General features: G+C 43.0%; 1 protein-coding gene across 1 annotated transcript in view; it reads right to left on the bottom strand.

The window, feature by feature from the left end:
* Positions 1 to 4750: 4750 nt before the first annotated feature.
* Positions 4751 to 24924, bottom strand: part of susd2 (sushi domain containing 2) — an 81079-nt gene continuing 60905 nt past the window's right edge. The window contains exons 13-15 of the mRNA XM_052032127.1: positions 24299 to 24475; positions 21639 to 21735; positions 4751 to 6069 (exon numbers count right to left, since the gene is read on the bottom strand). Of these exons, the coding sequence (XP_051888087.1) occupies positions 6003 to 6069; positions 21639 to 21735; positions 24299 to 24475 (341 nt within the window). The 3' untranslated portion in view covers positions 4751 to 6002. The remainder of the gene's footprint in view (positions 6070 to 21638; positions 21736 to 24298; positions 24476 to 24924) is intronic.

The following is a 24924-nucleotide window of genomic DNA, read 5'->3' as shown; positions in this document are numbered from 1 at the left end:
TCAATCACCTTGGACTGAATGCTTTCCTTTTACTACAAGTGGTGTCAAATTCCTATGTGTCAGCTGATCAGTAACAATGAGTTCACTCTATTTTATTGGTTCCGGCTGCTTCAGTCATCTGAAGCTTTTCTGTAACAAGTCACTCTGGACATCGTCCATCTAGCACTCCCTTGATCTTCTTTACCTTCATGTCCCATGTAACTCCTCTGCAGTTACTCCAGCTGTTTCCATTCTTGGAAATCATGTCTAGATCATGAAAGCCATCTGTTTTTGTCCCTTTTATACAAACCATGTTCTTATCCTGCCATTCTTAATTCTTTACCATGAGAAAGATTTTCTCTGAGTCTCCTGTAGAATCCTTTCCAAGGAATGAGTTTGTGATGTCGTTGTGCCTTAAGCAGAAGAGAAAATATTCTTCTCAAGAAGGTTTTCAAGATAGTTGTAAGTCAACCTCTGAAGTGAGTTTAGTAGTAGCTCACAGGAAACACTGAGGAGTATTATCTGTGGGATCCATCTAATTATTTGGTTATAAACCAAGTCTGAAGAAGGCTTCTTTGCTAAAAATTAAGAAATGTATGTGAAACTACCAGGGCACATGTTGCAGGGCACTAGTGAGATTGGAAAGGAAAGTTAAATGTAACACCACATACGGGTATTAAAATCTTGTACAAATTGACTGATGTCAATGTCACTGGCATCAGGATTATAAGAGGAAATAATCATCAGTGAGAAAGAATGAGAGCATTATCAACGATTGCCAATAGTGCCCGCTCATCTCTTTGCTCAGAACATTTATTGAATCTAAAATCTCTCAGGGCATAGAATCTTTATAATTAGTGTAAGTTATTAATGCTTAATTATTTGTCAGTCATGAAGCAGCAGCGCACTAGTCACACAATAATAAACAGTAGTTCTATTTACATTGTGTTCATTATGCCTTTGTTAGTTGTAGTTAACATGTTGGGGATACATGATTATAGTCAAATGTTTCTTATTTACTTTGTTTTTCTTATCTATTTGACCATCAGCCTTGGAATGCTTTTTACCTTAACTTTTTGCTTCCTATAGAAGAAATGTGGATAAAATTAGAGAAATGAACAAAAATATAGAATAATAATCATGAGAGGTTTCAACTACTTCAATGATGATTGGATGAAAAAGGCAGGTAAACACACCAAAGGAACAAGGTTCCTATTATGTACACAGGTCTCCTTTCTAATATAATATGTAAAAATCTCAACAAGAGAGAATTCGCTATTGGAACTAGCATTAGGGAATGAACCAGAGCAGGTACAAGAAGTAAATGTAAGGGAAGATCTAGGCAATATAACTAATCATGTAATGCACTTGAAGATGATAATTGAGAAGGGCATAAGTATGGCAAGCAAGCAGGTTAATAACTTGGATGAAAGCTGCTCTTGAAAGGCTGAGAATAGAATTTGAGGAGATGAAATGGGCCGCAAATTGGCAAGCAACAATATCGATCAACGATGGAAAGATTTGAAATGGTGCTCATCAGAGTGCGGAAAACATATTCCTCTGAAAGGAAACAAAAAAACTAAGATTTAGAAGATTCTGTGGATGAATAACAAGGGGAAATGAGTGTAAGGAAAGAGGTATATGTTAAATACATCGACACCAGAGGACAGTATGACAAGAGCAACTATGAAGGGATTTGTAGAGAATTAAAAAGACATCAATGACTACATTGGTGCTGCTTCCTGCATTCATTCCGAACTTTTGCTTTTGCTGCCAATTTCCATCCTGCTCTCGCCTTTGCATAGTCTATCTCTGATTTTTCCTTTCCCCATCTGGACCACTCCATCTCCATCTTAGAGATAGGCTAGTGACAAATATCCATTACATGGCTCCCATAGCTATCTTGCCTACACATCCTCCCACTCTACCTCCAAAAGAACTCCATTCCATTCTCCCATTTACTCTTTCTGTTGCATTTGCTCCAACGCTGAGACGTTCCACACCGCTGCCTCTGAGATGTCTTCCTTCTTCCTGATCTGTGGCTTCCCCTCTACCATAGTTGACAGAGCCCCTTTGACTGCATCACTTCCATTTCCCCTACCACTGCTCTAACCCTGTCTTCTCCTAGACTGAGCAAGGACAGAGTTCCCCTGGTCCTTACCTTCCATTCCACCAGCTGCCACATTCAGTGGATTATCCTCTTCCATTTTTTTCCAACTTCAACGAGATTCCACCACCAAATATACCTTGAGGGAATTTTGAAGGAAGTTTTCTCTTTCCAACTCCTGTCCCTACCAACCACTCCTCTTCTTATGGCACTTTCCCATGCAAAAACAGGAGATGCAACACCTCTTCTTTCATCTCCTCCTTCTCCAACATCCAGGGATTAAATAGTACTTCCAAGAGAAGCAGCAATACTCTCACGCATCTTCCAATCTAGTATACTGCTTACTGTGTTTACAATGTGGTCTCCTCTCTATTGGAGAAACCAAACACAGATTAGATGATTGCTTTCCAGAGTGACTGAATTCAGTCCGCAGGGTCAACTCAGATCTGTTGCCTGGCACTTTAATTCTCCACCTCACTCCTCTGCTGACCTATCTGCCTGTAGTCCAATAAGGAGACCCAGTGTAAGCTTGAGGAAAAGCACCTCATCTTTCATCAGCCTTCTGGACTCAACATTGAATTCTACAGCTTCAGGTAATTTGTGAATTAGAACTGACCATTTCTGCTGCGAATCATCCATCTGTGAGAATGGTTCAGTTTTTCCTCTCGCCATTAGCAGAGCCTGGCCAGCTGAGCATATCCTAAAGCACTGAAATCTTGCATCTTTCCACATTCTCCCTTCTAACTGCAGTTCCCTGATTGCTCCCATCTTTCTACATTTTCACTGTGCTGAAATCAAAACCCTCCTCTAATTCATTCCTTTTCAGTAATCCCAGACTCTGGAACTCCTCGTATTCTCCAGCCTAGGATCCTGACTAGTCAAAATCCTTGTTGCATTTCCTGAGTTATTTTGTTTTTCTCCTCAAAATTTGGCCAGAGGCTGCACTTCCTCAATAAGAATTAGCAGCTATCTGGTCATTACTGGGGTTGCCTCCTCAGGAAATCTCTCCATTAAAAGCATCTGTATTCATTTTGTGTTCATTTGCATGTGATGGATTTTCCTGAGAATGAATGAGTCTTCAGGTTTTATTTCCACAACCTTTACAGACATTTAATGTAGGAACAATTCAATTTCGATTAATGGAAAAACACATTTTGGGACCTGGCTTCAAATCTAATAATAGGTTGACTCCCAAGCAGAAATTTAGAAAAAAAACTGTAAATGCTGGAAACCTAAAAGAAAACTTGAAAATGCTGAAAATACTCAACAGGTCAGGTTGACTATCCTTTGGCTAAAGGAGTTTGAAATAGTTTGGATGCTTTCTACCTGATTAGGCCCACAGTGTAAAATGCCAATCAGTTTGGCATCCAATTTGATACCAAGACGTGAGGAAGTTTATTTCTTTATTGCAAACACATTAAAATCATTTAAAATCCTGCTCTACATTTTGCTACTTCTACATTCTTTTGTCTATGTTCTCTCTTTCTCTCGGTCTGTCTGTCTCTTTCTCTCTGTTTCTCTCTTTCTCACTCTCTCTCTCTCACACACTCTCTGTCTCTCTCTCATCCCATTTACTCACTAACAAAATAACTTTGTTTATAGTCAATCCTTATGGTCGCCAGAGTTTTACATTATCTGAGACATCTCCCCACCCCCAATCCCCCCACTCTCCCCACCCACCCTCCCCACCACCCCACTCCCCACAGATTTACAAGTTTCTTGAAATAGTTTGGATGCTTAAGAAGTTCAACAACATCTGAGGAAAAGCAGCCTGCTTGATTGGTACACCATCCACATTATAGACTTCCCACCAAAGGCACACTGAGGCATTAATATATAATCTACAAAATGAATGGTTGATTCTTACGAAGCTACTTGGACAACATCTCCCAAATCTGCAGTCTCTACCACCCAGAAAGACAAGTACTTCAGGCACATGGGACACCACTGTCTGCAGGTTCCTCCCCAAGTTATAAACCATCCTGATATGGAAATATATCACCTTTCCTTCACTGCCTCCTGATCTACATTGCTAATACCCCTGCCCAACAATGCAGTGGGAGTATCATCATCACCAGAAGGAATGCAACTATTCAAGAAGGCAGCTCCCACCACCTCAAGAACCTTAAGGTTTGGCAGTAAATCCTGACTTTGCTAGCTAAGTCTATGTTGCAAAATGAATGAAACAAAAAAGCAGAATGGGGTTGGAGAGGTTCCTGGATGTGGACTGTTGAAGGAGTCATGAAGCGGCACTTTAAATTTAGTCACTTTTTTCTGCATTTAGTATCTTCAAGATACCATCTGATTCACAGCTGAAAAGTTTTATGTTATCTACTGAAATAAAGACGAATAGAAATGTTGAAATGATTAATGATCTTTTCGTTATTATATTTTAAATCTCACTGATGGTTCAAATTGTTCTTTAAGGAATGGTTCTGATCGTAGTTATTAAATGGAATCCTATTATTGAAATTGGATCCCTGATAAGGGGCAACCTCTTCAGAAAGAATCTTCATGGAAAGAAGGCACTCTGTCTATGAACTACCCCTCACTGAACAATACCATCTTGAGAGACACCCAGTCTAAGAAAGAGGACAATAACATATCACCATAACAGACAAATCATCAAAGTGAACAAATACATCTGTCACAGTAAAATATAAATCCGTGTTGCTTTTAATTAGATCAGCAGTTAACTATACATTCAATCATAAAAAACTGCATAATGTTGCATATTGAAATAATAGATAATGCATAAAACAAATGCTTCCATTACTTAGTCAAAAACTTTAAAAAAACTGCAATATTGCTATAAAAATTAACAAAGGTAGCAAGATATCATCAGTTTGCAGAAAATCATTTTATTTTTGAAAAAAATGATCCTATTTTAGAGCTGAAATAAGGAGGCCCAATGCGAGGGTAGGTTTCAATCCCTAATCTCACACCTACTCGATCCTGGATTCGAATTCAGTCCAGACTGCGGGAGTGAAAATCGGACTCAACCTGGATTAAAGAATCTTGGGTGAAACCAGCAGGCAAGTCCACTAGCCAGAATAAAATATGCTTCCACGCAAATTCAGCAATCTCACTCAAAAAGCTACAGGGGCAGCTGTTGTCAGGAATGGAATTTTACAGAGGTGTGTTCTTCAGCAAGCCTGGAGATGTAGTCATACTGTCAGGGCAGCGCTGAGAGAGCTTCGATACATAGCTCACCTGAGCTGTACCTACCCTTGCTTAGAGCAGCAACAGCAACATTCAACATGCCTATTCTGCAGATGAAGTGCTGAATCCTTGCATGTTTTGAAGATTAAGCAAGCCTTGGACAGTAGACTGAGACAAATGAACCAATTCAGGTGGATTTTCTTTTGAAGTTCAAATGAAATTGAAATCTGAAGTGTGAGGGAATTGGACGAGCAACAGGGTTGAAAAAATTAACAATCAACTTCACTTCTGGAACCCTATCTTTTGCAAGAGATGAACAAAGGACTCCCCACATTCCAACATCCTGAGGAAAGGGATGATTCAGGGCAAAGTCAAAATATTCATTGGAATGAAGGTGGACAATAGTCCCAGCCCTGTCAATAAACACTGCCTTGCACTGAGCAATCTGTTAATGTCCGGTGTTGATACCATTGTAGGCAGACCCAATTGAATGTTTTTGCTGGTCCAGATATTATAAATATGATAATTTGAACAAGACACAGCTTTAATTAATTTCTCAGCTATAGCTCAGAGCTGCCAGAAGGATTATCCCATCCCAATCTGAGAAATCTGTTTTCTGTTTTTCTGAAGGCTTCTGAAGTTAAGAGAAAGAGATCCATCTCGCAGACAGAGTCCACTGGGCTGACAGAAAGGCAAAAGGTCTCTCCATGTCGAGGCTGGGAGGGAGTGGGGGAGATGTGTTCTCTTTTAAAAGTTACGGATTTTCAGTTTTCCCTGTACTGGGATTTTGAAAGGCATTTTGAGCCATTTTGGCTTTTCTCCTGAAAAATGAACAGAAAGAAAGGTGATGAATAAAGTCATGTTCAACTGAACTCCCAGTAATGGTGGAGGAGGAGGAAGACCATCTGAAAATAAGGACGCATACATGGTTATAAGGCTATGCTTTCAAAGTTCCAAGTTTCAAGTTTATTATCATGGGCATACATACCCAGGGTATAAATGCCTGGGTAGGAGAAGTATCTGATGCAGACATCTTACTCCAAATAAATTTAATGGAACCCTTGACAGAACCTAATTTAATCTGGTGATATTTTATACTAAAGTCCAATGGGTTCGGAAGCTGCTAACATAACTCTAGTGTTAAGAACAACTTCCATATACAGGTACCTCTTTACCGAATCCTTTGATGACCTTTGCACACATTTTCACATTTGGGCATTCCAATATTTATTTACATACCCCATGCTTTCTTCAACAAGTTTATCCATCTTCATGGACTATACACTTTTAACCATCTCTCAAACCAATGGTGTGTACAACCATTAAATCCACACCTTTGTGGTTTTATTTCAGACCCATTGTACAACAATGGCAGAGTTTAGAAAACAGTCATTCTCATTATGACTGCAGATAATGGAAGATTATGAACAGATGGAAGAGTTTGCAAACTAAAGGTTGCACACCAGGTTTGGGTGAACTGGAAAACCTGATCCTGAATCAGTGAGCTGACACTCCAAAGGAGGGCAAGCCATAGAAGTGGTGCCCTGACTTTCTCCTCAGCACCCTCCACCTCCTATTTTGTGGGAAGAATATATAAACTGGTGTGCCATTTAATGAAGAGAGGAGGAGTATAAAGTTCTCATCTTTCTTTAGAAATCCATTCATGATCTCACCCCTTCCCTCTGTAACCTCCACCAGTCCTACAACTTTGTGAGAGCTCTGCCCACATCCAGAACCAACCTTTCTCCATTCCAGCACTCCACATTCATGGCTATGTCTACAGCCTCTCTCCTCCTTAAAATTTATTTCAGAGGCCATGCATTTCATCATCTGTCTTGATACCTCTGTATGGCTCTTAGCGTCAAATATTTATTTGATTACATTCTAGTGCAATGCCATTGTACTACACTGGGAAGTGGTATATAAATTTAAGTTGTTGAAACTGAAATTGAAAATAAAACTAAAATGAACAATGGCAATACAATGCAAAGAAACTAAAATGTCTCAAATTATAGCACTGCTAAAAAAAAACTAACAGGTATTATAGCTTTAAAAATAGAGACACGAGACTGCAGATGCTGGAATCTGGAGCAACAAACAAACTGCTGGAGGAACTCAGCAGGTCAGGCAGCGCCTGTGGAGGGAAATGGACAGTCAATTCTTGGGGTAGAGACCCCTCATCTGGACTGAAAGAGTAGAAGGGAGATAGCCAGTATAAAGAGGTCAGGGGGAGGGGTGAGGCAAGAGCTAGCAAGCAATAGGCAGATCTGGGTGAGGAGGGGTTGACTGGCAGATGGAGTCAGGTGGGGGAGGGACGGGTGGAAACAGCAACAGAGGCTGGGAGGTGATAGCTTTAAAAGTATTTGTTGGAAACATTTGCCTGCAGAAGTGTGATTTGCTTCAACTGTTATAAGTGTTCGGTAATGGCTTTGCACCGAGTCCATGTTGTATAGAAGCTGTGAAGCTCTGACCCTGACTGATTGCTCTGGAGTGAATCCCTTACACCCCCCAGCACAAGCCAGCCTTACCAATCCCCCTCTGCTGATCCTTACACTCTCCCCCTGCCTGCAGCTAATGTCTGTAATACCAGGAACAGATGTGATGTTAAAATCCCGAGCAGATGTTATCCATGAACACTTGTGGTATTCATGTTGTCTTCCTCCGCTACAGTTCCACAAGGTTAAAAACCTCTTAAGATGGTTGGCAAAGAAATTATGTCAAGCACTGTGTCACTGCTAGTGGTCAGCTCCAGGCTTTGACCGCGACAAGAAAGCAGCTTGTCAAGATTAATAGCTTTTCCCTGTTACTTATGTGCTGGGTCGTCTGTACACTTTTGGGATCACCAATGAATCACTTATCGAATTCACCTAATCTAACCTTCAACTTTTTTATTGGTGGGGGCCTAAAAGACTAGAAACACCACCATGGGTTAACCATGTCCAACAAATTACTGAGGCATTCACACAAGTATAGGTCCCGTTTGGCCAGCACTGACTACAGTCAACTCCTCATCTCACTACAGCGAAACATAGAGGATCTCAGCTGGGCTGGCAGGAGCAAATAGATCACATGACCATTAAACACATGCACTGCTATCCTGCCTGCACACCAGTGACTGACTTCAAAAAATTATTTGATGGCTTTGAAGCACTTTGGACCATTCTTGAATTGGAAGGCTTCAAATAAATGCCAATTTGCTTTTCCTTTAGAGTAAGATAAGATATTCTCCCCATTAAAATGATTTGAGTCTTGCTTGCTTAGCCTTGGCTAACAATAGCTTAAGCAGGATCTGGTCAGGGAAATTATTTATGAACCATTGGAAATTCATTCCAAACCAGCCATCTTTCATTCTCTATATGATTAATTAGTAATATTGCAGCAAACACAGAATTATAACCAGCTCATAAATGTTAAATGTGATGATACTGTGTAATATTCTTTCCCTTATTCCCAACTGATTTATAATATACATAGGAGCACATTGTCCGTTAAAGCCATCTTTTACTGTAGCGCTCTTTTGACACATTGGACAGCCACGTTAATAGCCAAGTGATTAAAGTATGGCACTGAGTGACTAAAACTGTAAAATTTTAGATTCAATCTATAGTTGGCAATGAGTAAGGTGGACAGAAGTTCAGCCTCTAGAATTGGCCTTAGGCCTTCTGGGATCACTGGGATCAAGAGGGGTGTGTGTGTGTGTGTGCGCGTGTGTGTGTGTGCGCATGTGCGCATGTGTGCGTGTGCGTGTGTGTGTGTGTGCGTGCGTGCGCGCGCATTGGGGAAGGGAATTAAAATATCTGATTGCTATCTAGCAACTGACTATTGGGTGATGGGGCAAAGCAGTCAGTCAGGGCAGATCTCTCCTGATCAAGTACGATGCAGACTGGTGCATCCTGCTCCATGGTCAGCTTGTGGGTGATGAAATCAGCCCTCCAGGCTGGGGCTTGTGTATGGACAAGCAGGGGGACTGAAAGCAAGATCTATCAGCGCGCAGGAAACGTGAGCCAACAGACACACGCACCTGCAGATTTGCTGGTTTCCAGCTGACCACACTGCCTTAGAAATCATCTATAATGCAAAACAACTCAGTTGCCCTCACACTGTCCCCAGCACCAACAGACACCTGAGATTAAAGAGGAAAGTTATGACAACATTCAAGGTGCCTGAAGGACCACAGACACATGGGGACTGACCTTTACTGAGTGCTAAACGATGGGGAATGTTGCCTATGTTTTTACATTCTGTCTGATCTCCTTTTCGGTGATAGCCTCCTTTTTTGTTGGTTTCAATGCATTAGGAACTCAAAGAACTGGTCAAAGTAAGCTCAGTATCACAATATCTCCAAGAAAAGGCAATAAACTGGCAATAGTTTTTCATTAACTGACTCACAGGGTCAGAAACTGACTCCTGTTTCGGGCATGCCCTTATATGGTGGCCACTTTAAAGCAGATATAGATTGGGTACAGGCATTTAAGCCTCCAGATCGATCCATTTTTCCATGGTTTCTCAAGGGGAAAATGGAAAAATCAAGCACAAATTTTACCCCAATATATTTTCATGGAATAAATGTACCTGAGGCATCTGTTGCTCCACAGTGTGAATGTAACACAGAAAGGTTAAATATTATCTACTGACAGCTGGATTCACTTGGCATGAGAAAACTGGATGGTGGGCAATTCCTCCGCACCCGCCATGTTCAAAGTGTTAACAACACCCATGTCCCCAGCAGATTTCACTCTTGTCTGCCCTTTATCTGCAGTTCCCCAGGATCTTCAAGTCAATTAGGCCTAAGGTAATGGTGGGATTGTTCCTGGGTTGGGCAAATGGAAGAAGAGGGCCTCAAAAGGCACCCAGTGTTGACTTGCTGCTTTCCTCAAGTTTGGCATCACTGGATTACTTTACACCATTGAGGACCTATGGACCTTTGTAGGTTTTCTTCTGCTACTAGAGAAGTAATCCAGCACTACCCAGATCATCTTGGGGTCTGCTGCTAGATTCCCACTTGCAATAAGGAATGCTGCCTTGGAAACACAGTTGCCTAGAAATTGGACTCATTACTGCCCATTTTTATGCATACATCAACAATAAAAAAAAGGGATATTGCATAAATTTTGCAGTGTGTGCCCATTCCCTCTTGACGTCCCGTCTGTCAGGAAATCTCTCAATTTACCCTATCATATCGGGTCAATTTCCTACATGTGATGACATCAGTAGTATGTACCACACCCATTAATTATTTACTTATAAAAATTGAATCAATAGGTTTGCGACTTAGGGCCATCGTTGATAATTCACAGTTCAACAAGGAGTACATCACACTGAAAATAGTGAATCATGCTGGGATAAGGTTTTAATATTTTATAAATCCAAGAAAGTCATTTCAATATGCTGATAATCTCACCGCCAGCCGCCTAAAGGACAGATCAAAGCTTTTCAGCACTGGTGGCCCTAGTGTGTGCACGCCTCTTTCTGTGGTCAGGATACGGCCACCGCCCTTGGTGTCTGGGCCCACTGGGTGCAATCAGCCCACTCTGTGTGTTGGGGGGAGGGTCCAATCTCTGTTACCCCACCCTTGTTTATTGTGTTTCTCCCACAGCCCCAATTTTCCCATCACCTGCACACAGGCAGCACTGTGGCTCTCCCTGCTGAGTCTGGACCAGCAAGATGGAGGCAAGTGTTGTGATTGGACTGTGATGCTGTCTAGTCAGCACTCAATAGCCCGTTAACAGTCACTGCCCTACTGAACACCTACCATCATCACCCAGGTCCTCCCCTGCCTTTTCTTCATTACCATGACTACACAGGGAGAGGTTTTGTTGAACAAAACCGATAAGCAGGTATGCTTAGTGTCCTCTACTCTACAGAGATGACTAAGTGTATACTGTGTCACAGGTTGAGGATAATGCACTAGCTGAAGCAAACCAAATTCTCTCCGTTGTTCATCTCTACTCTCAGCTAACTTCAAGTGAGAAAGGAAAAGTACTGCATTATGGGAGTTGACCCCAAGTACCTCCTGCTTAGACCCTTGTTAGGAACTCACCATTGAGTTCACTTCTGAAAACACCTTTTGACAGGTGCCAAGAGTCTACCTCCCAACAGGGATAGCACAAATAGCGGCTGCCATCGGTGAGCACTCGCGAGTTTTAACACAGTGATAGTGGTTTCTTAGCTCAAGGATGTCCTGATTTTGAGACCTTTTAGTGACACCTCCCCGACCTTCCCATATGGCACATGGGCAAGGCAGTGCCCAGTGAGTAAATGCACCAAAAACAGACATGAACCAAGTTCCAGGCAAATAATGCTGACCCAGGAAACTGGCCAAGGCTCCTGGTATAGTTGAGGATCTCGAACACATTTAAGGCACCAGACACTTGGGGTCAAAGTGGTGCATGGAGATCTTCAACCCAGGCTCTGCAATCTTCATCATTTTTGACCCTGTGTTATATCTGGAAAATAGGCAGGGGATGGCCATTTTCCAGCTCACTCCCATAAAATGATTTATTTAAGAGGTATTTTGAGGCCGTGGTAGATTTAAGGAAAACAAAGGAAGGAAAGGAAAAGGGAACATCCCAAATGCATTACATACAATATACTGAAGTGTTATCATTCTAGGCAAATGCTCATTTTTCTGGAATTCTTGAAACAAGAGTAAGATGTTTGGACGGCAAATGAACCAAAGACTGGGAGGTGGGGGGGGGGGGGTGTGGAATACTGTATGTTTGGCAATCCATACTTGATTACACTTTAATGCAAGGCATATAAGAAATAAAGGTGAGCTGAGAGCAGAGATAAGCATGCAGGAGTATGATATTGTGGCCCTAACTGAAACATGGTTTAAGATGGGCAGGAGCCAGAGCTCAACATTCCTGATTACAGAGGTTTTGAAGGAGAGAGTGGGTGTTCAGAAAACAAGCAGAAAATGCTGGAAACACTCAGCAGGTTATGCAGCATCTGTGGATACACAAACCAGTTTAACACTTCAGCTCAGAGACCATTTATCAGAACAAGGAAAGAGCAATAATATAGATAGTTTTAAGTGGCAGAGAAGATGGCAGAAGGGGTGGATAGAACAAAGGGAATTTCTGTGATAGGGTGATGCCAGGATTGCTGTGGGGATAAATAGGTGTAAAGAAAAAGGGGGGTGTAGCAATATTGTTTAAGGAAACGATTGCAGCTGTGAGAAGGGAAAGTATATCAGAAAAATCATATGGGTTAAAGTAAGGAACAAAAAAAGAGGCAGTTGCCTCACTAAGATGCAGTTTAGGCTGCAAACAGAATTTCTGAGCATCACTCCTAAGCCATTAAAGAACAATAATTAAATCAATGCTCAATTGGAAATTCCTGTCCAGTATCTCATGTCCCTGGGAAAGAATGCATTGTTATATTGTGAGCTGCAGTTGTTGTGGGCTGTGAGAACAGTGGGAATGTGGAATCACATGAACCTCTCCTGTGATCATGTTCAGCTTTTGCCTGGACCTGCTACATATTGAGGCACTGAGTTCAAGAGTCAGAAAGTTATGCTGCAGCTTTATAAAACTTTAGTTAGGCCATATCTGGAATATTGCATTCAGTTCTGGTCACCGCACTATGGGAAGGAAGTCGAGGCTTTGAAGAGGGTGCAGCAGAGGTTTACCAAGATGCTGCCTGGATTGGAGGGCATGTGCTATGAGGATAGGTTGGACAAACTTGGGTTCTTTTCTCTGGAGCGACAGAGGCTGAGGAAATATATGATAGAGGTTTATAAGATTATGAGAGGCATAGATATAGTAGACAGCCAGTATCATTTCCCCAAGGTTGAAGTGTCTAATACCAGAGGGCATGCATTTAAGGTGATGGGGGTAAGTTCAAAGGAGATGTGCAGGGCAAGTTTTTTTTACACATAGTGGTGGGTGCTGGAATGCGCTGCCTGGGGTTGTTGTGGAGGCAAATACGATAGGGGTGTTCAAGAAACTCTTTGATGAATGTGAGGGTGAGGGTGCATGAATGTGAGGGAAACGGTAGGATATGAACATTGTGTAGGCAGAAGGGATTAGTTTAGTTGGGCATTTTATTACTAAATGTAATCAGTTCAGCACAACATTGTGGGCCATAGGGCCTGTTCCTGTGCTGTACTCTTCTATGTTCTATGTTCTAATAAATAATTTGTGTCTGGTTGTGTTGTTTCAGGAGGAATATCAATTGATCATCACTGTGCTCTTTCAAAAAGTATCATTGGATCTATTGCATCAACAGAGCCATCAGGAACTCAGTGTGATGTGCTCTTCCAAATACAGGGTGATGTGTTTCCTCGTCTGCACTCGATGAGCAACCTTCCCTCGAACATACACAGTAACCCCCACTGCTTCACTGCACAGGACCTCAAGGGTAGCAATCTCAGGACTGCTGCCAGTGCCACATGATATTGAAGGTAAGAATATGAGGAGATGGCAGATGAATGCAAGGCTGAGGAGTTGGCGCAGGGGGCAAGGTTTTAGATTTTTGGATCATTGGGATCTCTTCTGGGGAAGGTGGGACCTGTACAGACTGAATGGGTTACACCCGAACTCGAGGGGGACCAATATCCTTGTAGGCAGATTTGTGAGTGTGGTTCAGGAGGGTTTAAACTAGTTTGCAAGGGGGATGGGAACCGGAGGGATAGATCAGTGGAAGAAGTGCATGGAATAAAGCCAGATCTAACATATAGAGAGGCTTTGAGGAAGGAGAAGCAGAGTATAGGGTATAAAAGTAGTAAGGTGGATGGGCTAAAGTGCATTTACTTAAATGCAAGAAGCATCAGGAATAAGGATGATGAACTGAGAGTTTGGATAAATACATGGAACTGATATTGTGGCTCTTGCAAAGGCTTGGCTGTCACCAGGGCAGAATGGATACTGAATATTCCAGGATTTCAGTGTTTTAAAAGGGATTGGGAGGGGGGGAGAAGAGGAAGACGGGTGGTGTTACTGGTCAAGGATACTATTACAGCTGCAGAAAGGGTGGATAATGTAGCAGGATCCTCTCTAGAGTCAGTATGGGTGGAAGTTAAGAACAAGAAAGGAGCAGTTACTCTACTGGGAGTATTCTATAGGCCCCCTGGTAGCAGCAAGGATACTGAGGAGCAGATCGGGAGGCAGATTTTGGAAAGGTGCAAGAATAACAGGGTTGTTATCATGAGAGACTTCAACTTCCCATATTTTGATTGGCACCTGTTTAGTACCAAAGTTTTAGACGGGGAAGAGTTTGTTAAGTGTGTCCAGGATGGATTCCTGTCACAGTATGTTGACAGGCTGACTAGAGGGAGTGCCATATTAGATCTAGTATTAGGTAATGAACCGGGTCAGGTGACAGATTTCTCAGTGGGTGAGCATTTGGGGGACAGTGAGCACCGCTCCCTAACCTTTAGAATTGTCATGGACAAGGATAGGAGCAAAGAGGACAGGAAAATATTTAATTGGGGAAGGGCAAATTAGGAGGCTATAAGGCTAGAACTTGAGAGTGTGAATTGGGATGACATTTTTGAAGGGAAATGTACTATGGGGATGTGGTCGTTGTTCGGGGATCTCTTGCAGGATGTTAGGGATAAATTTGTCCTGGTGAGGCAGAGAAAGAATGGCAGGGTGAAGGAACTATGGGTGACAAGAGAGGTGGAACATCTAGTTGGGAAGAAGTAGGCCGCATACATAAGATTTAGGCAGCAAGGATCAGATAGGTCTCTTGAGGAATATAGTGTAGCAAGGAAGGAATTTAAGAAGGGGTTGAGGAGAGCCAGAAGGGGACATGAAAAGGCCTTGGCAGGTAGGGTTAAGGAAAACCCCAAGGCATTTTTCACTCATGTGAGGAGCAGAAGGATGACGAGAGTAAAGGTAGGACCGATTAGGGATAAAGGTGGGAAGATGTGCCTGGAAGCTGTGGAAGTGGGTGAGGTTCTCAATGAATACTTCTCTCCAGTATTCACCAAAGAGAGGGGCCTTGATGATGCTGAGGACAGTGTTGGTAAGGTTAATGTTCTAGAACATGTGGACATCAAGAGAGAGGATGTGTTGGAGTTGTTAGAAAATATTAGGACAGATAGGTCCCCGGGTCCTGACGGAATATTCCCCAGGCTGCTCTGTGAGGCCATGGAGGAGATTGTTGAGCCTTTGGCTAGGATCTTTGAGTCCTCGTTGTCCACGGGAATGGTACTGACGGATTGGAGGGTGGCATATGTTGTCCTTTTATTCAAAAAAGGTAGTAGGGATAGTCCAGGGAATTATAGACCAGTGAGCCTTACGTCTGTGGTGGGCAAGCTGTTGGAAAGGATTCTTAGAGATAGGATCTATGGGCATTTAGAGAATCATGGTCTGATCAGGGACAGCCAGCATGGCTTTGTGAAGGGCAGATCATGTCTCACAAGCCTGATAATGTTCTTTGAGGAGGTGCCAGACAGATTGATGAGGGTAGTGCAGTAGACGTGGTCTACATGGATTTTAGTAAGGCATTTGACAAGGTTCCACATGGAAGGCTTTTTCAGAAGGTCAGAGGGCATGGCATCCAGAAGAGCTTGGCCGTGTGGATTCAGAATTGGCTTGCTTGTAGAAAGCAGAGGGTTGTAGTGGAGGGAGTGCAGTCGGATTGGAGGGCTGTGACTAGCAGTGTCCCACAAGGATTGGTTCTGGGACGTCTGCTTTTCGTGATTTTTATTAATGACTTGGATGAGGGGGTAGAAGGGTGGATTGGCAAGTTTGCAGATGACACAAAGGTTGGTGGTGTTGTGGATAGTGTGGAGGATTGTCAAAGATTGTAGAGGGATATTGATAGGATGCAGAGCTGGGCTGAGAAGTGGCAGATGGAATTCAATCCGGAGAAGTGTGAGGTGGTACACTTTGGAAGGACAAACTCCAAGGCAGAGTACAAAGTTAATAGCAGAATTCTTGGTAATGTAGAGGAGCAGAGGGATCTGGGGATTCATATCCACAGATCCCTGAAAGTTGCCTCACAGGTGGATAGGGTAGTTAAGAAAGCTTATGGGGTGTTAGCTTCCATAAGTTGAGGGATCGGGTTTAAGAGCCACGAGGTAATGATGCAGCTCTATAAAACTCTGGTTAGACCACACTTAGAGTACTATGTCCAGTTCTGGTCGCCTCATTATAGGAAGGATGTGGAAGCATTGGAAAGGGTGCAGATGAGATTTACCAGGATGCTGCCTGGTTTAGAGAGTATGCATTATGAGGAGAGACTAAGGGAGCTAGGGCTTTACTCTTAGAGAGAAGGAGGATGAGAGGAGACATGATAGAGGTGTACAAAGTATTAAGAGGAATAGATAGAGTGGACAGCCAACGCCTCATTCCCAGGGCTCCTATGCTCAATACAAGAGGGCATGGCTTTAAAGTAATGGGTGGGAAGTTCAAGGGAGATATCAGAGGAAGGTTTCTTACCCAGAGAGTGGTTGGGGCTTGGAATGCGCTGCCTGGGGCGGTGGTGGAGGCAGGTACATTGGTCAAATTCAAGAGATTACTAGGTAAGCATATGGAGGAATTTAAATTAGAGTGATATGTGGGAGGAAGGGGTTAGATGGTCTTAGGTGAGGTTTAAAGGTCGGCACAACATGGTGGGCCAAAGGGCCTGTATTGTGCTGTACTGTTCTATGTTCTATAAGATGGGCAAATTCCTCAGCATTAAGTGTAACTATCTACTTCCCCTTGAACCAATCCTTTCACTCAAGAAGGAACAAAGACTCTTGACACTTCTCAAGAGGTGTTTGCAGAAGTGTATTCAATATTCCTTCCTGCTAAGGGTCTCAGGGGGACATAATTGGGGTCAACTCATACAGTTCACCACTTTTCCTTTCTCACTCTAAGATAGCTGAGTTTCGAGACGAACAAAGGAGAGAATTTGCTTTGCTTCAACGGGTACATTATCCCCAATCTGTGAGACAGTATACACTTAGTCATCTCTGTAGAGTACAGGACACTAGATACATCTGCTTAGATGTTTGGTTTTGTTCAATAATTGAAAGCTATTTCCTGCCAGGCTTTCTGTTTGGAATTCAATTCACACAATGAAACCGTCTTATTGAGTGACTTTACTCCCTGCTCTAATTTCAAGACGTAGTATGATAATTACCAGTCGGTGATGTGTGGTAGGTAGCTGTGTTTTGCATAAGCGATCAAATAGCTTAGATACAGTTCTATAAATGCCAGTGCTTTGACTCCGTTTCAGCTGAGCAACCATTCATCATGAGTTAATTTGAATGGTGGCCATTGGCGGATTATCTGCAGCCAATTGTAGGACAATTAAGGGCACAAGGCCGGAATTGATGGAGTGGGTTATTGGCTGGGAGGAGGTTACAGAGGCAGAGAAGACAATGAGAGGATTTGAACATCTTAAAACTAAATAATTGCTGGACCAGGAGTAATTTGGAGAACCACGAAAAGTTGAAGCCAGACATTGAGGGGTTCAGCTGCAGATGACTGGAGAAGGGATACAGATCATTCAGATGGCTGTCAAATGTAAAGAACTGAGATTCCCTTCATCCCGAGCATTGTTAACGGCGAGGGAGTTAAGGCCACTATTACATTACTGTGCTTATGTTATTACAAACAAAAATATTGACAGAAGTGAAAAGGGCACTGTACCTTAGGGACCTTCAGTCAAGTGAGAAATCAACAGCAGTGAAATTGTATTGGTATTGGTATTGGTTTATTATTGTCACTTGTACCGAGGTACAATGAAAAACAATGTACAGGGTAGTACAGGGTAAAAACAATAACAGTACAGAGTAAAGTGTCACAGCTACAGGGAAGTGCATTGCAGGTAGACAATAAGGTGCAAGGTCATAACAAGGTAGATGGTGAGGTCAAGAGTCCTTCTCATTGTATAAGGGAACCGCTCAATAGTCTTATAACAATGAGATAGGAGCTGTCCTTGAGCCTGGTGGTATGTGCCCTCAGGCTCCTGTATCTTCTGCTTGATGGGAGAGAGGAGAAGAGAAAATGACCAGGGTGGGCAGGCTATTTGGTTATGCTGGCTGCTTCACCAAGGCAGCAAGAGGTATAGTCCATGGAGGGGAGACTGGTTTCTGTGATGTGCTGGGTTGTGTCCACAACTCTCTGCAGTTTCTTGTGGTCATGGGCAGAGTAGTTGCCAAACCAAGCCGTGATGCATCCAAATAGGATGCTTTCTATGGTGCATTGATAAAAGTTGGTGAGTTTCAAAGGGCACATGCCAAATTTCTTTAGCCTCCTGAGGAAGTAGAGACGCTGGCGAGCTTTCTTGGCCATGGCGTCTACATGGTTGGACCAGGACAGGCTATTGCTGATGTTCTCTCTTAGGAACTTGAAGCCCTCAACCCTCTCGACCTCAGCACCATTGCTGTAGACAGGTGCATGTACACCGCCCCCTTTCCTGAAGTCAATGACCAGCTCTTTTGTTTTGCTGACATTGAGGGAAATTATTTGAGAAACCAGAGGAGCTAGGTTTGATCTTCTTAGACCAAAGAAGGCAAAGGAAGATTAAACAGAGGAGCTCACACACATGAGAATATTGGATAAAGTAGGTAGGGAAAAACTTCCAGGATGGTTGATAAACAGAGGACACAGCTCACAGTTCCAATACCAGAGGACACAGATCTAAGATAGTTGGAAAAAGAACCAGAAGGAAGATAAAGGTTTTTGTCTTTTCCACAACGAGTCATCATGATCTAGAATGAAAGAAAGAAAGAAGTACCTGCATTTAAAAAGCATCTTTTGTGACTTCAGGAGATCCCAGCGCACTTTATAGACACATTAAGCACATTCTGACGTGTGGTTGCTGTTGAAATGTGGGAAAGCTGGTATCCAATTTGCATAGAGTAAAATTCCACAATAATGACCAAATAATCTTTTTGTTGATACTAAGTGAGAAACAAAAGTTGAATGGGACAGGGGGAACACTCACGTGATCCTCTTGAAGAGAATTAAATGGAAGCATTCACAACCACCGAAGAGAGTAAAAAGGTTTCAATATATCACCTCATTCTAAAAGATAGCACTCTCAACAGTAACATCAACTGAGTTACAGTTCAAACAAATCACAGGAAAGCCTGATGGAAGCATCTACAATGAAGTTTTCAAAGAACAACAGAAACAGAAAATACTGGGGATGTTCAGCAAGCCACGCAGCATCTGTGGAGAGAGAAACAGAGTTAAAGGTCACAATCTGAAGCGTTAACTCTGTTTCTCCACAGATGCTGCCTGATCTCTTGAACATCTCCATCACATTCTGTCTTTATTTCAGGTCTCCATCAGCATTTTTCTTTGCTTTTCAACTTTCAAAGAGGCATTTGGCTAAATGCTTGAAAAGAAACTATTTTGTCAAGCTGCAGAAAAACAGCAGGGAAGTGTGATTTATTGAACAGTTCCTTCAAAGAAAAACTGAGACGTGGTGGGCTCGGTGACCTCCTTCTAAGCTGTATTAAATGCAAAGAAATGTCTGTCATATATGCAGACATAATAAAGAGGATCAGCTTTGATACAGCTGAGGAACTCAGGAACAGAGGTGCAGAACCTGATGTGGAGGAAAGGGGAAGTAGAGGCTATTAAAAGAAAAATATCCAATTGTTTTGCATTCAAGACAAGATACCCTCTTTTTAAGATACTTTTCTACCGCTTCTCTGTGCTCTAACCAGACTCCTTAGTACAGCTCTTAGTACAGTACAGTACTTAGTACAGTACAGCTCTTAGCATGAACTATCACAGAACATAACGTACAGGGTGCCTGTGCCACAAAGCTATTGTTCCAGTCAGCCGGTCAGATACACAAAAGAGATATTTTTTCCCTTGGAAGCAACCTGAGTCGAAGTGCCAAAAAACACAGTGAAGGATTCTAAGCAGAATAGGAGGGAAAATAAGGTCAATCCAATAGCTGCACTTGGATGATCCCAAACATGCATCTCTAAGAATTTAGACTGCAGGAGAAGGAAGACAGAGCCGGTTCATTAGTTGTGGTTCAAGAAGAGAATGACTTACTGTGCAATGAACCTCAGATTCAATGCAAGAAGGGAGAAAAATATAGAGGATAGTGTAGCTGAAGACAGAGTGAGTGAGTGGCCTGGAAGTGAGAGAGCTGTAAAGTTGAGATGCGCCAGTTATGAATTAATACGCCTCTGCTTTTCCCACCAGACACTATTTGTCATCATCAATGTTGGGGTTTTAAAGCTCTACTTTTGCCTTGAGGTTATTCCATTCTGTCCCACTAAATCCTTCCGCCCCTCAACTTCCTTCCTCCCCACGACTAAGTCCCTCTCTTTTCCCTCATCTCCATAGCAACCTATGTGGCTGTATACAAACAGGGAAATCCAAAGGCCAGATCCTCCAATGTTGGATCCCCAGACATAGAGAGAGAGTGAGTGAGAGAGAGAGAGAGTGTGAGAGAGAAAGAGAGAGAGAGAGAGAGAGAGAGAGAGAGAGAGAGAAAGAGAGTGTGAGAGAGAGAGAGAAAGAGAGAGAGAGAGAGGAGGGGAGGAGGGCAAATGGTGGGCAAGTCACTAAATACATTCAAGATAGAGGTATATACGTTTCTAAGTTCCAAAGAGAAATGAGGAGACAACAGGAAGAGGGTATCAAAGTGAATGATCAGCCATGATTGTGTTGAATGAGCAAGCAGGCCCGAGGGGCAGAATGGCCTACTCCTGCTACTCTGTATAGAACACAAGCCTAGCATGTGATTGCGTGGATATCGAACATCCCCAAACATTCCAGTTCTCCTCCTTTAAGATGTGCTAATCCAAGCTCTAAGCTCATCTGCCTTACCCATTATACTCCTTGCATTAAAATAAATAGATTTCAGGTCATCAGTCCCACCATGTTCATTAACCTGTCCCTGCATGTTCTTTCTTTTAGACTTACTTAACTTCTACTTCCTCCTCAATCTCTCCACCTACTGACCTACTTCTCCATTTCCCATCTCCCTACCACACTAGTTTAAACCCCAGCAAAGCTCTCTGCAAGGACATCAGGACCCCTCCAGTTTAGGAGCAGCCTGTCCTTCTTGTACAGGTCCCACCTGCCCTGGAAGAGAGCCCAATGGTCAGGGTGCTGGAAGCCCTCCCTCCTGCACCAGCTCTTTAGCCATACATTTAACTGTACTATCTTCTTATTTCTTGCCTTGCTAGCACGTGGCGCAGGGCTACAATATTGCAGCTGCTGTGTAATTCAAGTTGTTGTTGTATGAAGGAAGGATTCGGCCTGGTTTACCCCACTGGCACATTTTCAGTTGCCACATAAGGAAGGACTTCACAGGTAAAGGATCAATGAGTAGCTGAATCAGCTGGACAGTCTCCCAGAACAAGTTCCTTGTGGAAGGGGGAACTAAAGGAAAGGGATGGAGGGTCAAAAAGAAAAGGGATTTAAAAAAAAACACCAACAGGGAAGTGTTTCACAAAATGACCACTCACCTTTTCAATCGCTTTTCATTCATGTACAAGATCACTCCAATCAGCACCAGGGAAAACACAGCAAGCAGAGTTCCCAATACGATCCCCAAAACATTCTCTTTTCAAAACAAAGAGAGTTCAAATTACTCAAGTCGTACCTCCAATTCTTTCCCCAATTATGCACCTCCTCAAAATATAAACAAGTGTCAAAAATCACTTCTTTCCCTTCGCTGTTCGTGCTGGTGACACAAGTACTCATTTAAGATAAGATATTTATTTATTAGTCATATGTACATCGAAACACACAGTGAAATATGTCTTTTTGTGTTGCTAAGGATGTGCTGGGGGCAGCCCACAAGTGTTGCCGCTCTTCCGGCACCAACAAAGCATGCCCACAGCTCTTAACCTGAACCTTTGGAATAAGGCAGCTTCCAATACTCACACCAACTGATTACCCACTCACCCATCTTGTCAGTGCCTTGCTGCCCTATCCATGGGAGAGTCTATGGTTCCCACATTGATCTCATCAGCCACCACAGAACCCACAAACCCGAGTGGGAAAAGCCATGCTCAATCCAGAGGGACTGCCTAAGAAGAAGAGACACTTGGGTATATGGGGACCAATATATCGCTTAGTCTGCTGATCAAGGACCTGTAAAGCCTTGCTGGCTTCCAAGAGCATATGACAAGACCTACAAAAAAAGGGTTGTTAGCATTATGATACATTCAGCCAATCAGGTTCTGCTGATCTCCTTTGTATGATGGGTTCAACCAATCAGGCTTTGCTTATTTCTCTGGCATGGTGGGTGCTCCATGCCTTGTTCATGGAGTGTTACTCAAAGCACAGATACCAAAAATGCACCATTGTAGAGACCAACCTGAAAGGTGCAACCTTAGAAATACATTCAATGGTTCTAGCTTTCCACCTGGAAGATAGCACTGCCTAATACCTCTGAGGGCTGCTTATATTCACAACTGCCTTTCAGCAGGAATTTTATAAGCAGGGGCACTTTGTTCCTATTAACACTACTGTTCCTCAGGTTCAAACTCAGACCTGTGTTTGTCTGTCCAATCCCAGCCACGGATAGCTGGGTCTATCCAATCCCAGCCACGGATAGCTGGGTCTATCCAATCCCAACTACGGATAGCTGGGTCTATCCAATCCCAGCCAAGGATAGCTGGGTCTATCCAATCCCAGCCACGGATAGCTGGGTCTATCCAATCCCAGCCACGGATAGCTGGGTCTATCCAATCCCAACCACGGATAGCTGGGTCTACCCAATCCCAACCACGGATAGCTGGGTCTATCCAATCCCAGCCACGGATAGCTGGGTCTATCCAATCCCAACCACGGATAGCTGGGTCTATCCAATCCCAACCACGGATAGCTGGGTCTATCCAATCCCAGCCACGGATAGCTGGGTCTATCCAATCCCAGCCACGGATAGCTGGGTCTATCCAATCCCAGCCACGGATAGCTGGGTCTATCCAATCCCAACCGCGGATAGCTGGGTCTATCCAATCCCAGCCACGGATAGCTGGGTCTATCCAATCCCAGCCACGAATAGCTGGGACAGTAGGATGTATACAATTGCTGAGAAATTCTGAATATGTGTACTGTGTTGGTGTTGCAGCAGGGTGCTAAAGACCATTAGAGTCATGGGCTCCCCCATAACTTTCACTGATACCTGAAGTCCAAGGCCAGAGCTCGTGCCAACCAGGAATGCAAGGATACTGGTGATCTCCTCCTGTTTAGGTGTCACCCATCCTTCTTGTACGAGTCCCACCTGCCCTGAAAGAGAGCCCAATGATCTAGGTACCTGAAGCCCTCCCTCCTGCACCACCTCTTTAGCCACACATTCAACTGTACTATCTTCCAAGTTCTTGCCTTCCTAGCATGTGGCACGAGGTTACAATACTGTTGTCCCCTTGGGTTTGGGAGGTTAGTCAGAAGACTTTGCAGCTGATCGGGGCTGAGAGTCAGGGGAATCTTTATAGATGATCAGGGGCTGAAATCAGGCAACTGGCTGGGTATGCACAAAGACTGGGCCTCCACAGGGGGCTCAGGGGGCATGGAGTGAGGTGGGGAGGGGTTGGAGCTGTGGTGCCATGTGATAGAAAGGGAGACATGAGAATGAAGGGTAAGTAAGGAACTTATGAAACAGTGGTTCCAATGCAGCCCTGTGTTACAATTTAGTCTACGAACGTACCCCAATAACATATTTAATGGGGAATGATTAAATATGTGCACAACTGGATATCATGGAAGTTACATACAGGTGACTGGGAGTGGCCAAATTTACAGAGCTAACCCAGAAACATTGCATTTTATTCTGGTTACACTGAATTTTCAATTGCATAATGCAGAGAAAAAGTATTAAGCAATTGAATTTCTTGTCAAATTGCTTTAAGGGGGTTATTATCTTCGCTTCTTCTATCCACTGCTCTCTTGTTCTGTGTAGCAATGCTGGAAGACACTCATAGTTACCCGTCAGTTGAATCAAATGCATACATAAGCTGTCACACATGTAACACATACAGAAGTGTGTCTGAGACAATAAACAGAAGGGGACAGCAAATGATCATGGACATACAGCCACAGAAGGACTTCAGGGGAGATCAGAAGGAATTAGTTCTGTATGTAAAGCACTCTAGAGTTAGTTATGAGAGAACTGTCTTACCAGATATACAGAAAACAGGCTCGCCACTCCATTGGCCAGTTGGCAGACAGGTGCGCATGTGCGATCCCGAGATAACATGGCCCTGATTACAGGTAAAATTCACAGTGGATCCGATCAAGTAAATGGTTCCTTTTTTTTTCCCATTCTTGGGCTCTTCCAAAATCCCACAGGAAGTAACTAAAAAAAGACATCAAAAAGGACAGTGAATGATGTGAAATCCAATATTCATCGGCACAAAGAAGTTTCAGAAGATTACAATGTCCTGCCTATGCCAGTTCCCTTATTTGTGGAGAATATCTTCACTTGACAGTACTCTCTGCAACAAATGTTTTCACTAACACAAACAGCTATAGAAAACCTTGGGTTATGAATTCTTTCCTCCTGGGGAATTAATCTGAAAAATACATCTGAAAACAACAAAAGCAGTATTTAAAAATATGACCGCTTAGATCATTGACAGAAAAAATACTTTGCAATTTCCCATGGGGTGATATATTGACCAGCTCCAACTCAGTAAGGATTATTGGCTCTGATGATCAGCCCACCTTGTCATTCAACCTTCCTACTTAAAGCCATTGGCAATATCTGAAACATCTCTCTGTCCTCCTTTATCTACCTGCTGCATT

This window comes from Pristis pectinata, chromosome 17 (assembly GCF_009764475.1).
Source record: "Pristis pectinata isolate sPriPec2 chromosome 17, sPriPec2.1.pri, whole genome shotgun sequence".
NCBI classification, from domain to species: Eukaryota; Metazoa; Chordata; class Chondrichthyes; order Rhinopristiformes; family Pristidae; genus Pristis; species Pristis pectinata.
The sequence above is the reverse complement of the archived record's forward strand: the minus strand, read 5'-3'. Positions and strand labels throughout refer to the sequence as shown.